General features: G+C 38.1%; 1 protein-coding gene across 1 annotated transcript in view; it reads right to left on the reverse strand.

Moving 5' to 3' along the window:
- The window catches only part of TADA1 (transcriptional adaptor 1), a 30,603-nt gene that overhangs the window by 4,520 nt on the left and 11,331 nt on the right, over positions 1 to 14,752 (reverse strand). Inside the window, exons 5-6 of the mRNA XM_049881135.1 lie at positions 11,700 to 11,909; positions 9,887 to 10,038 (exon numbers count right to left, since the gene is read on the reverse strand). Coding sequence (XP_049737092.1) covers positions 9,887 to 10,038; positions 11,700 to 11,909 — 362 coding nt within the window. The remainder of the gene's footprint in view (positions 1 to 9,886; positions 10,039 to 11,699; positions 11,910 to 14,752) is intronic.

Below are 14,752 nucleotides of genomic sequence, written 5' to 3' on the forward strand. Positions count from 1 at the left end.
ACTTTGGGCCCTTGTCAAAGATCAGGTGACCACAGGTAGATGGATTTACATCAGGGTTCTCAATTCTGTCCCATTGGTCAATGTATCTGCCGTTGTACCAGTAACAGACTGTTTTGACTACCACAGCTATATAGTAGGTTCTGAGGTCAGGTAGTGTGAGTCCTCCTACTTTATTCTTCAATAGTGCTTTACTTATCTGAGCCTTCCTCCCTTTCCATATAAAGTTAATCATTAGTTTTTCTACCTCTTTAAAGACTGCTGTTGGTATTTGGATCAGGATTGCATTGTATTTGTAAATCGCTTTGGGTAGAATTGTTATCTTTACAAAGTTGAGTCTACCTATCCGTGAGCTTGGTATATTTTTCCATTTATGTAGTTCTCTTTTGGTTTCTTGCAGTAGTGTTTTGTAGTTTTCTTTGTATAGGTCTTTTACTCCCTGATTAGGTTTATCCCTAAGTTTTTTTTTTTTTTGGGGGGGGCCTAATATAAATGGTATTGTTTTCCTGATTTCCCTTTTCGTTGTTCTCTTTATTGGTGTATAAGAATCCAACTGATTTTTTATGTTTACCTTGTATCCTGATACTCTGCTGAATCTTTCTAACAGTTCCAGTAGTTGTCTTGTGGAGTCTTTTGGATTTTCTATGTACAGCATCATATCACCCTCAAATAAGGACAGTTTTACTTCTTCATTACCAATTTGGATGCCCTTTATTTCTTTTTCTTGCCTTATTGCTCTAGCTAGGACTTCCAGCACAATGTTAAATAGGAGTGATAACGGGCATCCTTCTCTTGTTCCTGTATAGTATCATCTCATCCTCAAATAGGGACAGTTTTACTTCTTCATTACCAATTTGGATGCCCTTTATTTCTTTTTCATCCCTTATTGCTCTAGCTAGGACTTCCAGCACAAATGTTAAAGAGGAGTAGTGATAACGGGCATCCTTGTCTTGTTCCTGTTCTCAAGGGGAATGTTTTCAGCCTCTCTCCATTAAGAATCATGTTGGCCATTGGTTTTCCATAAAAAACAAACAAACAAACCCAGTGCCGTGGAGTCAGTTCTGACTCATAGCGACCCTACAGGACAGAGCAGAAATGGCCCATAGAAAAAAAAAAAAAAAAAATTTTTTTTTTTAGGGCCCTTTATTACATTGAGGGATTTCCCTTCTATACCTATTTTACTGAGAGTTTTTATCAGGAGTGGGTGTTGGACTTTGTTGAATGCTTTTTCTGCACTGATTGAGATGATCGTGTGATTCTTTCCTTTTATGTGGTGGATTACGTCGATTGATTTTCCCATGTTGAACCATCCTTGCATAACTGCTATGAATTCTACTTGGTCGTGCTGTGTTATTTTTGATACGATGCTGAATTCTAATGGCTAGGATTTTGTTGAGAATTTTTGCATCTATATTCATGAGAGATATTAATCTCTAATTTTCTTTTTCTGTGGTGTCTTTCCCTGGTTTTGGTATCAGGATTATGCAGTCCTCATAGAACGAATTCAGAAGTATCCCTTCCTTTTCTATGTTTTGAATTAGTTTGAGTAGTACCGGTATAAGCTCTTCTCTGACTGTTTGCTAGAATTCTCTACTGAAGCCATCTGGGCCAAGGCTTTGGGGCGGGGGGGGCGGGGGAGTTTTTTTTATTACCTTTTCACACTCTTCTCTTGCTATGGGTGTGTTCAGATTTTCAACATCATTTTCTGTTAGGTAGTGTGTAGGTAGAGTGTTCCTAGAAATTTGTCTGTTTTCTCTAGGTTTTCAAGTTTGTTGGAGTATAGATTTTCATAATACTCTATTATGATCCTTTTTTTTTTTTTTTTAAGTACGGTCTGTTGTAATGTTCCCAGTTTCATTTCTTATTTGGGTTATTTGTGTCCTCTCCTGTTTTTCTTCTGTCAGTTTGGTCAGTGGTTTGTTGATCTTTCCATTGTTCTTCTATTCTCTATTTCATTTATTTCTGCTCTTATCTTTATTTCCTTTCTTCTGGCGGCTGTGGGCTTTTTTTGCTGTTCCGTATTTGTCCGAGTTGCATAACCAATGTTTTGATTTTGTCTCTTCTTTTTCAATGTGTGTATCTATTGCTATAAATTGACCTCTGAGGACTGTCTGTGCTGTGTCCCGAGGGTTTCGGTATGATGTGTTTTCATTCTTGTTTGATTCTAGGAATTTTTTTATTCCATCTCTGATTTCTTCTATTACTCAGTGGTTTTCAAGCAGGGTGTTATTCAGATTCCATGTAATTGACTTTTTTTTCCCTTGCTCTTCCTGTTGTTAATTTCTACCTAAACGGTGTTGTGGCCAGAGAAGATACTTTTTATTATGTCAATGTTTAGGATTTTTTTGACGGTTTCTTTGTGGCCTAAGATATACTCCATTCTAGAGAACATTCCATTGCGTTGGAAAAGAATGTGTACTTTGCAGCTGTTGGGTGGAGTGTTCTATATATGTCTATGAGGTCATTTTGGCAGATTGTGCCTGTTAGCTCTAATGTATTTTTGCTGAGTTTCTTTCTAGATGTTTGGTCCTTTAGCTAGAGAGGTGTGTTGAAGTCTCCTACTGTTATTGTGGAACTGTCCATTTCTCTTTTCAGTGCTTACAGTTTGTTTTATGTATTTTGGAGCCCTGTCATAGGGTGCACAGATGTTTATTACTGTTTGTCTTCATGATCGATCGTCCCTTTAATCATTATATACTACCCCTCTTTGTCTTTTATGGTGGATTTTAAGTATTTTATCTGAGATTAGTATTACCACTCCTGCTCTTTTTTGGTAGCTGTTTGCTTGATATATTATTTTCCATCCTTTGATTTTTACTAAATTTATGTCTGTTTCTAAGGTGTGTCTCTTGTAGACAGTATATTGATGGATCTTTTTTTTTTTTTAATCCATTCGGTCACTGTCTTTGTATGGCTATGTTTAGGCCATTTACATTGAGTGTTATTATTGATATGTGTGTGTTTATTGCTGTCATTTTGTAGTGCTTTTTTCTTCTTGTGGTGCTGACGTTTCCTTTGTTCCTCTTACTGATTTGCTGAATTCCTTTTGTTTGTGGATTTCTTTTGTTTTTATAATTTTGTTTTTATTGAGACTTTATGTTTTTCTTCATTTTTTTTAGTAGCTTTGCTAACTTTCTTTGTGGTTACCTTGAAATTTACCTGTATCATCCTAGGTTTGAACCAGTCTATTATTACTTCGTCTCACCTTGCCTTCCTCTCCATTGGGAAGTTCTATACCTACACTGTTTATTCCTTCTTTTATTGTTTTGACGTCATTTACGGATTAATCTTTCTGGTTTCCCTGTTGTAATTATTCTGGTTTTGAATAGTCCTTGAGAGTTCATTTCTTAGGTTGGTATCTGGCTGGTACAATCTTGCATACTAGGTTCAGCCTGTGGTCTGATGTTGTTTGTTCTCAGACAAAAGGACTCCCTTTAATAATTCTTGTAAGTTTGGTTTGGTTTTTACATATTCCCTTAATTTCTGTTTATCTGGAAATGTCCTAATTTCATCTTCATATTTGAACTAGAGTTTTGCAGGATATATTATTGTTGGTTGGCAATTTTTTTCTTTCAAGGTTTTATACATGTCATCCTGCTTGGAGGGTTTCTGCCACATAATCAGAGCTTAGCCTTATAGTTTCTCCTCTGTATGCAACTTTTCGTTTTTCTTGAGCTGCTCATCTAATTGTGCTGGACTCATTCTGGTGAAGGCTGGGGTAGTTGTCGTCCATTAGTCCTTTGGACTACACTTTCCCTCATGTCTTTGGTTTTCTTCCTTCTTCCTTGCTCCTGACGATGCACTGTTTGATTTCTTGACTGTTACTTCCATGGACGCTGATTGCGGATACAAGTAAAATGAAATCCTTGACAACTTCAATATTTTCTCCATTTATCATGATGTTGCTTACTGGTCCAATTGTGAAGAATTTTGTTTTACATTGAGATGTAATCCATACTGAAGGCTGTAGTCGTTTACATTCATCAGTAAGTGCTTCAAGTCCTCTTTCCCTCCAGCAAATGAGGTTGTGTCATTTGCGTATCACCGGTTGTTAATGAATCCTCCTCCAATCCTGATGCCTTATTCTTCTTCGTGTAGTCTAGCGTAACGGGTTATTTGCTCAGCATAAAGATTGAATAAAACGCACATCTTTCCTGACGTTAAACAATGAAGTCTCCCTTTGTTCTTTTCAAACGACTGTCCCTTAGATTACGTACAGGTTCCTCATGAGCACAATTAAAGTATTCTGGAATTCTCATTTTTTGCAAGGTTGTCCATAATTTGTTATGTTCCACACAGTCAAATGCCTTTGTACAGTCAATAAAACACAGATAAACATCTTTCTGGTATTCTCTGCTTTCAGCCAAGATCCATCTGATACTGTCGATGATTTATCCCTCGTTCCATGAACTCTTCCTAATCTGGTTTGAACTTCTGGTAGTTCCCTGTCGATGTACTGCTGCAACTGAATTTGAATGATCTTCAGCAAGATTTTTCTCGTGTGATATTGATATTATTCGATAATTTCCATATTCAGGTTGATCACTTTTCTTTGGAATGAGCACAAATATGGATCTCTTCCAGTCGGTTGGCCAGGTAGCTGTCTTCCAAATTTCTTGACACAGACAAGTGAGTCCTTCCATCTATTTGTTAAAACATCTTAACTGGTACTCCATCAATGCCTAGAGCCTTGTTTTTTGCCAATGCCTTCAGTACAGCTTGAACTTCTTCCTTCAGTACCATTATTTCTTGATCATATGCTTCCTCCTGAAATGGTACCGTGACTCTGTGTATCCCTGTACAGAGGAGTGGGTGTTTGATGTCTGACACCACTTTGCCTATTAAACAAGGTCCTCACCTACCCACTGAGGGGCCTAAGGAATGACAGTGCCACTCAGATCACCCAGCCACCCTCGACAGGGGTCCAAGAATAACTGGTACGTCCCAGTCCTTACAACCAAAAATATTGGGTGCCCATGGGCCGTCTACAGAACCCACCCACCTGTACGCTCTAGGGAAGAGGGACTTGCTTTCCTCTAAGACACTTGGGGGACCATTCTCAGTCCCCTATCCTCTTCAGAGCATGACCCCCTGCTGCAACCAGATACCGGTACCTACCCCAATCACCCCTGCCCCTCTAATACTGTAGGACAGAGCCTGTACCACACACTTGATGATCAGCTACCTGGACATCTAAGCTGAATTCATACAAGAAAAGTAAATGGACACCTAGACTGATATACCTGATAACATCTCTAGCAACCTGGGAACAGGACGTCAGAGCTCCAAAGGTGAAAATAATCCAGCTCACTCAAGCAACCCATTTGGGCATATCAAAACAACACAAAGCAAGAAGCTAGGATACAGTAAGCAAACATAAAATAATACAATAACTTATAGATGGCTCAGAGACAACACAGTCAATATCAAGTCACATAAAGAAACAGACCATGATAGCCTCAACAAGCTCTGAAAACAAAGAATCACAGGATCTTCTACATGAAAGTGCCTTCCTGGAACTACCGGATGCAGAATACAAAAAGATTAATATACAAAACCCATAGAGATATCAGAAAGGAAATCAAGCAATACACAGAACAAGCCAAGGAACACACAGGAGCAGAACTGAGCAAGAGGGAGGCAGAATCTGTGAACCTGGAGATAAAACACTTGGCACCAATATATTTGAAGAAAAATCTGATAAAAGAATTTTAAAAAATACAGAAACCTTAAGAATCACGTGGAACTCTATCAGGAGAAATAACCTATGAGTGATTAGAGTACTAGGATAGGGACAGATAACAGAAAATACAGAAGGAATTGTTGAAGATTTGTTGGCAGAAAACTTCCCTGATATCATGAAAGATGAGAAGATATCTATCCAAGATGCTCATCAAACTCCACATAAGGTAGATTTTAAAAGAAAGTCACAAGACATAATCAAACTTGCCAAAACCAAAGATAAAGAGAGAACTTTAAGAGCAGCTAGGGATAAATGAAAAGTCACCTACAAAGGAGAGTCAATAAGAATAAGCTCGGAATACTTGGCAGAAACCATGCAGGCAAGAAGGCAATGGGATGACTTATATAAAGCATTGATGGAAAAAAATTACCAGCCAAGAATCATATATCCCTCAAAACTTTCTCTCAAATATGAAGGTGAAATTAGGACATTTCCAGATAAACACAAATTTAGGGAATTCGTAAAAACCAAACCAAAACTACAAGAAATACTAAAAGGAGTTCGTTAGAAAATCAGTAATATCAGATATCAACCCAAGACTCAAACACCAGACAGAGCAATGAGATGTCAACCCAGATAGGGAAATCACTAACCAAAGGGTCGCCAGTTTGAATCCGCCAGGCGCTCCAGTTCTACTCTGTCCTATAGGGTCGCTATGAGTCGGAATCGACTCAACGGCACTGGGTTTGGTTGCTTTTTGGATGCAGGGATGGTTCAACATTAGAAAAACAATGTAATCCATCATACAAATAAAACAAAAGACAAGAATCACATGATTTTGTCAACTGATGCAGAAAAGGTATTTGACAAAGTTCAACACCTATTCGTGATAAAAACTCTCAGCAAAACAGGAATAGAAGGAAAATTCCTCAGCATCATGAACGGCATTTATTCAAAGCCAATAGCCAACATCATCCTAAACAGAGAGTCTGAAAGCATTCCCCTTGAGTTCAGGAACCAGACAAGGATGCCCTTTATCAGCACTCATTCAACATTGTGCTGGAGCAATTAGGCTAGATAAAGAAATAAAGGGTGTCCATATTAGCAAGTAAGAAGTAAAGGTACCTCTATTTGCAGATGACATGATCTTATACACAGAGAACCCTAAGGAATCCTCCAGAAAACTACTGAAACTAATACAAGAGTTCAGCAGAGTATCAGGATACAAGATAAACATACAAAAATCAGTTGGATTCCTCTACAACAACAAAAAGAATACTGATCACCAAATCAATACCATTTACAGTAGCCACCAAGAAGACAAAATACTTAGGAATAAATCTTACCAGAGGTGTAAAAGACTTACACAAAGAAAACTACAAAACACTTCTGCAAGAAAACAAGAGACCTACGTAAGTGGAAAAACATACCTTGCTCATGGACAGGAAGACTTAACATTCTATTCTAGCAAAAGCGATCTACAAATACAATGTAATTCTGATCCAAATTACAGCAACATTCCTTAATCAGATGGAGAAACAAATCACCAACTTCATATGGAAGGGAAAGAGGCCTCGGATAAGTAAAGCATTACTGAAAAAAAAGAACAAAGTGGAGGCCTCGCTCTACCTGATTTTAGAACCTATTATACCACCACAGTAGTCAAAACAGCCAGTACTCGTACAACAACAGATACATAGACCAGTGGAACACAACTGAGAATCCAGACATAAATCCATCCACATATGAGCAGTTGATATTTGACAAAGGCCCCAAGTCAGTTAAATGGGGAAAAGACAGTCTTTTTAACAAATGGTCCTGGCATAACTGGATATCCATCTGCAAAAAAATGAAACAGGACCCATACCTCACACCATGCACAAAAACGAGCTCAAAATGAATCAAAGACCTAAATATAAAATCTAAAACGATAAAGATCATGGAAGAAAAAATAGGGACAACATTAGGAGCCCTAATACATGGCATAAACAGTGTACAAAACATTATAAAGAATGCAGAAAAAAAACTAGATAACTGGGAGCTCCTAAAAATCAAACACCTATGCTCATCCAAAGACTTCACCAAAGAGTAAAAAGATTACCTACACAGTGGGAAAAAGTTTTTAGCTATGCCATTTCCGATCAGCGCCTGATCTCTAAAATCTACACGATACTGCAAAAACTCAACTACAAAAAGATAAATAACCCAATTAAAAAATGGGCAAAAGATATGAACAGACACTTCACTAAAGAAGACATTCAAGTAGCGAACAGATACATGAGGAAATGCTCACGATCATTAGCCATTACAGAAATGCAAATCAAAACTACAATGAGACTCCATCTCACTCCAACAAGGCTGCCATTAATCCAAAAAACACAAAATAATAAATGTTGGAGAGGCTGTGGAGAAACTGGAGCACTTATACACTGCTGGTGGGAATGTAAAATGGTATAGCCACTTTGGAAATTGATTTGGCGCTTCCTTAAAAAGCTAGAAATAGAACTACCATATGATCCGGCAATCCCATTCCTTGCAATATACTCTAGAGAAATAAGAGCCTTTACACGAACAGATACATGCACACCCATGTTCACTGCAGCACTGTTTACAACAGCAAAAAGATGGAAGCAACCAAAGTGCCCATGAATGGATGAATGGATAAATAAATTATGGTATATTCACACAATGGAACACTATGCATCAATAAAGAGCAGTGATGAATCTGTGAAACACTTCATAACATGGAGGAATCTGGAAGGCATTATAGTAAGTGAAATTAGTAAGTTGCAAAAGGACAAATATTGTATAAGACCACTATTGTAAGAACTTTAGAAAAAGTTAAACAGAGAAGAAAATATTCTTCGATGGTTACGAGGAGCAGAGGGAGGAAGGGAGGGAGAGGCATATTTACTAATTAGATAGTAGTTAAGAACTACTTTAAGTGAAGGGAAAGACAACACACAATACAGGCGAGGTCAGCACAACTGGACTAAACCAAAAGCAAAAAAGTTTCCTGAATAAACTCAATGCTTCAAACACCAGCATAGTACGGGCAGGGGTTTGGGGACCACGGCTTCAGGGGACATCTAAGTCAATTGGCATAATAAAATCTATTAAGAAAACATTCTGCATCCCACTTTGGAGAGTGGTGTCTAGAGTCTTAAATGCTAGCAAATGGCCATCCAAGATCCATCAATTGGACTCAACCCACATGGACCAAAGGAGAATGAAGAATACCAAGGACACAAGGTAATTACAAGCCCAAGAGACAGAAAGGGCCACATAAACCAGAGACTATATTAGCCTGAGACCAGAAGAACTAAATGGTACCTGGCTACAAAGGATGGCTGCCCTGACAGGGAACACTACAGAGAACCCCTGAGGGTGCAGGAGAGCAGTGGGATGCAGACTCCAAATTCTTGTAAAAAGAGCAGACTTAATGGTCTGACTGAGACTAGAAGGACCCCAGTGGTCATGGCCTGCAGACCTTTTGTTAGCCCAAGACAGGAACCATTCCCAAAGCCAACTCTTCAGACAGGGATTGGACCGGACAATGGGACAGAAAAAGCTGCTGGTGAAAAATGAGCTTCTTGGATCATGTAGACACTTCAGACTATGTTGTCATCTCCTATCTGGAGGGGAGATGGCAGAGTAGAGGGGGTCAGAAGCTGCCGGAATGGACACGAAAAGAGAGTGGTGGCAAGGAGCGGGCTGTCTCATTAAGGAGAGAGCAATTAAGATTATATGGCAAAGTGTATATAAATTTTTGTATGAGAGACTGACTCAATTTATAAACTTTCACTTAAAGCACAATAAAAATTAAAAAAAAAAAAAAAAAAGCCTGAACCTAGGAATCACATGCCAGGCTTCTGACCAAAAACCGCTTTCACTGCCAGGCACGTCTTGCCCAAGAAGCTGGGAGGAGGCACTGCCCAAGGGACCCACCATCCACCTCCATGTGTGGGGCATGGACCGATGTTAACCCACATGCAGCAGCCAAACTCTGAAACCTCACTCATCATATAAAGAACATCTGAATAATTCACTAGATATCATGCAAGGATAGAACTTAAAAAAATAGAACTGTATTGCTGTCAAAGGCACTTACAGAAACACAATAAGCAATTATTTAACAGCAGTCTATTACATAAGTGTTTTAGCCAGCTAGCAAGCGATGGGAGCAAAATCACAAACTTCAATTACCTTTCTATTAAACTGTTGTAAGCTATTACACTATTCTTGAGGTATGGCTGTGGAGTCACATTACTACCAAAGGCATATTTAAAGTGACCATCTCGTAACCGGTAAGCTTTCCTTCTTGACACAACTGATGTCAGAATATCTTTAAGGTGATTCTGTAAAACAAGAAAGAAAATTAGCACAAGCAAATCGTCCCTGAAACTACCACCCTGAGATTAATCTTTAAACCAAAAATATCCCCTGAAGCCTTCTTAAAACCCAAAAAATAGTTTAGCTTAACTAGTAAAAAATGTCTGCCCTGAATATTATGCTCTTTTAACAACTATCTATATGGGATCAAAGTGACAACATCAACTTGAAAGATTAGATACGAACCTTAGGGGACAATGAATTTATGTTGATGAAGAAGGAATAATTCAGAAAAGGAAGGTGAGAATGGTTGCGCAACTCGAAGAATGTAATCAGCGTCACTGAATTATACGTGTAGAAACTGTTGAAATGGTGTATGTTTTGCTGTGTATATTCTCAACAACAAAATTAAAAATAAAAGTAAAGCAAATCATAGAAACATTAATTGGCATCTGGTGGATAGAGGTATGGGGCAGGCTAGCACATGCTAGAACCAGACGAATGCTCACTAATAAGCAACAGGACCACAGCAGAAGAGCAGGAGGGTGCAGGAAGGAGGGAGACATGCTCATTTTTATTTAGTTCTGTTTAAGATGAGCTTGCTCTATCTGAAATTTAAAAGAAGTTTTCATGTTCTAAATTTGCTCTGCTGTCTCAGAAATGATTTTCGGATAGTTTTAAATAGGGTAAAAGTAAAACAAATGAATAAATAAATAAAATTTTAAAAGAGGCAAACTACCTTGGAACTTGGTTTAAAAACAGAACAAAAAGTTTCCGGGTCTGGTATTTATTGGTTAGAATGCCCAAGATACTAAAATCCTTGCCTGGGAACAGTGTGCAGATATTCCCTAGAATCACCCTGACACTTTCAAAAGCTACATAAACAACAGGTATGTAGGAAATAAGCACAAAAAAAAGGTACTTAATGTTTCTTCACTTTTATGAGAGGCAATTACATTAAGAGAGGGATGGAGAGGTCTATGGAAATGGAGAGGAGGACCAGTCCTAGATGACCATTAGTACCAGGGGAGCCAGGACCAAGCAGGAGTTTCAATTATACCAATAAAACCACCTTACACAAGGCAACACTGTTCAATTTATAATGGGTTTTCACATACAGAAGTCATTTAATGTTTAAAACTCCACAATATAGCTATTACTATCTTTGAGGTACAGATGAAGAAACTGAGGCCAAGGGAATCCAGAGGACTTACCCAAGTCCACCTGATTGTACCTGCACATTATACACCCCAACGCACATTCTGTCAGCTACATGACTGAAACGAAGGGACGCACGCATGTGTGTAAAGACAAGAGTCCCAAATTCAAACACCGAGTCTAATGCTCTTCCAATATCACGCATCCCAGCAAAAACCAAGGACTGCATAGGATTCTCAATCTTATTTTTTTCCTTAAAGACTGTTCCCATATTGACAAATAAAACATTAAATCAAGCAGAATGTTAGGCCAGAAGTAACCTATCTGAAAAGTTTATAGTCTGTTCACTCAAGGTAATCCTCTGGATCTGTGATATGTTTCCCCCTCAAAAGATAACAACTCTAACGATGACAATCCCATGAGATCAGAGCGACATTCTGGTTCCTTTCTTGCAATATCAACTTTAAATAACCAACACAAGCTCATCACATTCAATCTGTGAAAATACTTCTGTCAACAGCAAACTAACTTCCACTGCGTAGACAACAGCAGAGACTGCCTCCTCGGTGACGTTGTCCAGCCCATGCTCGTAAGCGGTTACTATCATCCTCCCTTCCAGCTGACCGCGGGTGGGGAGCATCATCGTGTGGGAACAAAGTTTCAAGTCGTCATCATCCGGGGGATTCTTTGGCACAAACTCCTGGGCTCCCGAGAGGGGATTTTGAGGTTGAAACCTATGCTAGAGGTAAAGAAAAAAAATTCAAAAATTATTCATTACAGTGCCGAGTAATAAAACACAAACAACAGTAATCCATGTGCTGGATTTGAGACCCCCAAAACTAAGCCCCATGGCAGAAGAAAAGTAACTTGTGAACAAAGAATCATAAATTGACATTCATTACGTGGTAATGATGATGGTACAAATCAAGGGGAAATAGTGACAGTGTGCACAGTAGTTTAGTCTATTCAATTACTACCTTGGTGATCACAGAATATATGCTAAAAACAATCATTATGGAGGAGGAGATATAACTAATGAAACTCTGAAATTATAAATACACAATGCTTCAATGAAGCACTTAAACACCTAACCAGCCAATATAACAGATCTAATAACGAATACTATGATCATCTTGGGTAGTGTAACTGTTCTGCTTCTGTTATTTTCTACTTAAAATTCTCAACACAGAACTTATCTAACATTAATCATTTAAGTTTGTTTCTCAACTTTTTTTCACCCATAACCTCAGTCTTCCTTCGGGAGATTCTGATATCCCATTTGTATTCTTCATTATCAGTGGGAGATACGCCCAAGTGAGCTTTTGCTTAAAGCCAAAACACAAGATTATATAGTGAAAACTGCTTGTTCTGTTGCAGTTTGTATTATAAAAACAAAATATATTGTTTTTTCATTATCCAAGTATAAAACTGTATTTTATATCAAACATGCCTTTTAAACCAAGCATGTCTCTCTGGAGATGACGACGCCATCCAGGTTATTATTACCACGTTGAAGTAAACAAGTATCTGTTGATGTTATCCAATAAAGCTATCGATAATTCAGTCAAACCCATAAAAAGGATGCTTCTGAGAAACTTTCTTCCCTAGGTATAAACCAAAAAACCAAGTAACTAAAATGGTTACAAATTCTATAGTCAAATGTCCTCATGGTATCTCTGCTCTTCCCTGAAGGCTCAGCAGCCCACCTAGGGACTGCTGAGGTCCTGACAGAAGCCTCCAGGCCTCCTGGACCCTTGGAACAGAGTCATTCAATCTGAGAAACATTATTCTTTCAAGATTTAAGAGGAGAAAGAACAGTGGTATGGCTTTTGAATCACTGAAAAATCACTGATTATTAATGATAGCATGTTAGCACTTAAGGAGTAACAACCTAGAACTATAAAAATGCAGACAGCTAGGACTCACTATCTTTGAAGCCTTTACCAGTCTCAATTACAGCAACACCTTTTCTCCCAAAATCATACCCCTTTTTATTTCAACACTATTACTAGTATTTTAATATTCCTCTAAAAACTAAAGCTACCTCTATACCAACAAAAAGAACATTGAAGAGGAAACCACCAAATCGATACCATTTACAGTAGCCCCCAAGAAGATAAAATACTTAGGTACAAATCTTACCAGAGATGTAAAAGGCTTACACAAAGAAAACTACAAAACACTTCTACAAGAAACCAAAAGAGACCTACATAAACAGAAAAACGTACCTTGCTCATGGATAGGAAGATGTAACATTATAAAAATGTCTATTCTACCAAAAGCGATCTATAGATTTAATGCAATTGCGATCCAAATTCCAATGACATTTTTTAATGAGATGGATAAACAAATCACCAGCTTTATATGGAAGGGGAAGAGGCCTCAGATAAGTAAAGCGTTACTGAAAAAGAAGAACAAAGTGGGAGGTCTTACTCTACCTGATTTTAGAGCCTATTATACCACCACAGTAGTCAAAACAGTCTGGTACTGGTACAACAACAGATACATAGACCAATGGAACAGAATTCAGAATCCAGACATAAATCCATCCACAGATGAGCAGTTGATATTTGACAAAGGCCCCAAAACAGTTAAATGGGTAAAAGACAGTCTTTTTAACAAATGGTCCTGGCATAACTGGATATCCATCTGCAAAAAAATGAAACAGGACCCATACCTCACTCCATGCACAAAAACAGGCTCAAAATGGATCAAAGACCTAAATATAAAATCTAAAACGATAAAGATCATGGAAGAAAAAATAGGGACATTAGGAGCCCTAATACATGGCATAAACAATATACAAAACATTACTAACAATGCAGAAGAAAAACTAGGTAACTGGGAGCTCCTAAAAATCAAACACCTATGCTCATTCAAAGACTTCAAAAGAGTAAAAAGATTACCAATGGACTGGGAAAAAGCTTTTAGCTATGCCATTTCCAATCAGCACCTAATCTCTAAAATCTACATGATACTGCAAAAACTCAACTACAAAAAGACAACCCAATTAAAAAAAGGGTAAAAGATATAAACAGACACTTCATTAAAGAAGACATTCAGGTAGCGAACAGATACATGAGGAAATGCTCACGATCATTAGCCATTACAGAAATGCAAATCAAAACTACAATGAGATTCTATCTCGCTCCAATGAGGCTGGCATTAATCCAAAAAACACAAAATAATAAATGTTGGAGAGGCTGTGCAGAGATTGGAACACTTATACACTGCTGGTGGGAATGTAAAATGGTACAACCACTTTGGAAATTGATTTGGTGCTTCCTTAAAAAGCTAGAAATAGAACTACCATACTATCCAGCAATCCCATTCCTTGGAATATATCCTAGAGAAATAAGAGCCTTTACACGAACAGATATACGCACACCCACGTTCACTGCAGCACTGTTTACAATAGCAAAGATGCAAGCAACCAAGGTGCCGATCAACAGATGAGTAGAGAAATAAATTATGGTACATTCACACAATGGAATACTACGCATCGATAAAGAACAGTGATGAATCCATGAGCCATCTCATAACATGGAGGAATCTGGAAGGTATTATGCTGAGTGAAATTAG

The sequence above is a fragment of the Elephas maximus genome, chromosome 3, assembly GCF_024166365.1.
Source record: "Elephas maximus indicus isolate mEleMax1 chromosome 3, mEleMax1 primary haplotype, whole genome shotgun sequence".
Lineage (NCBI taxonomy): Eukaryota > Metazoa > Chordata > Mammalia > Proboscidea > Elephantidae > Elephas > Elephas maximus.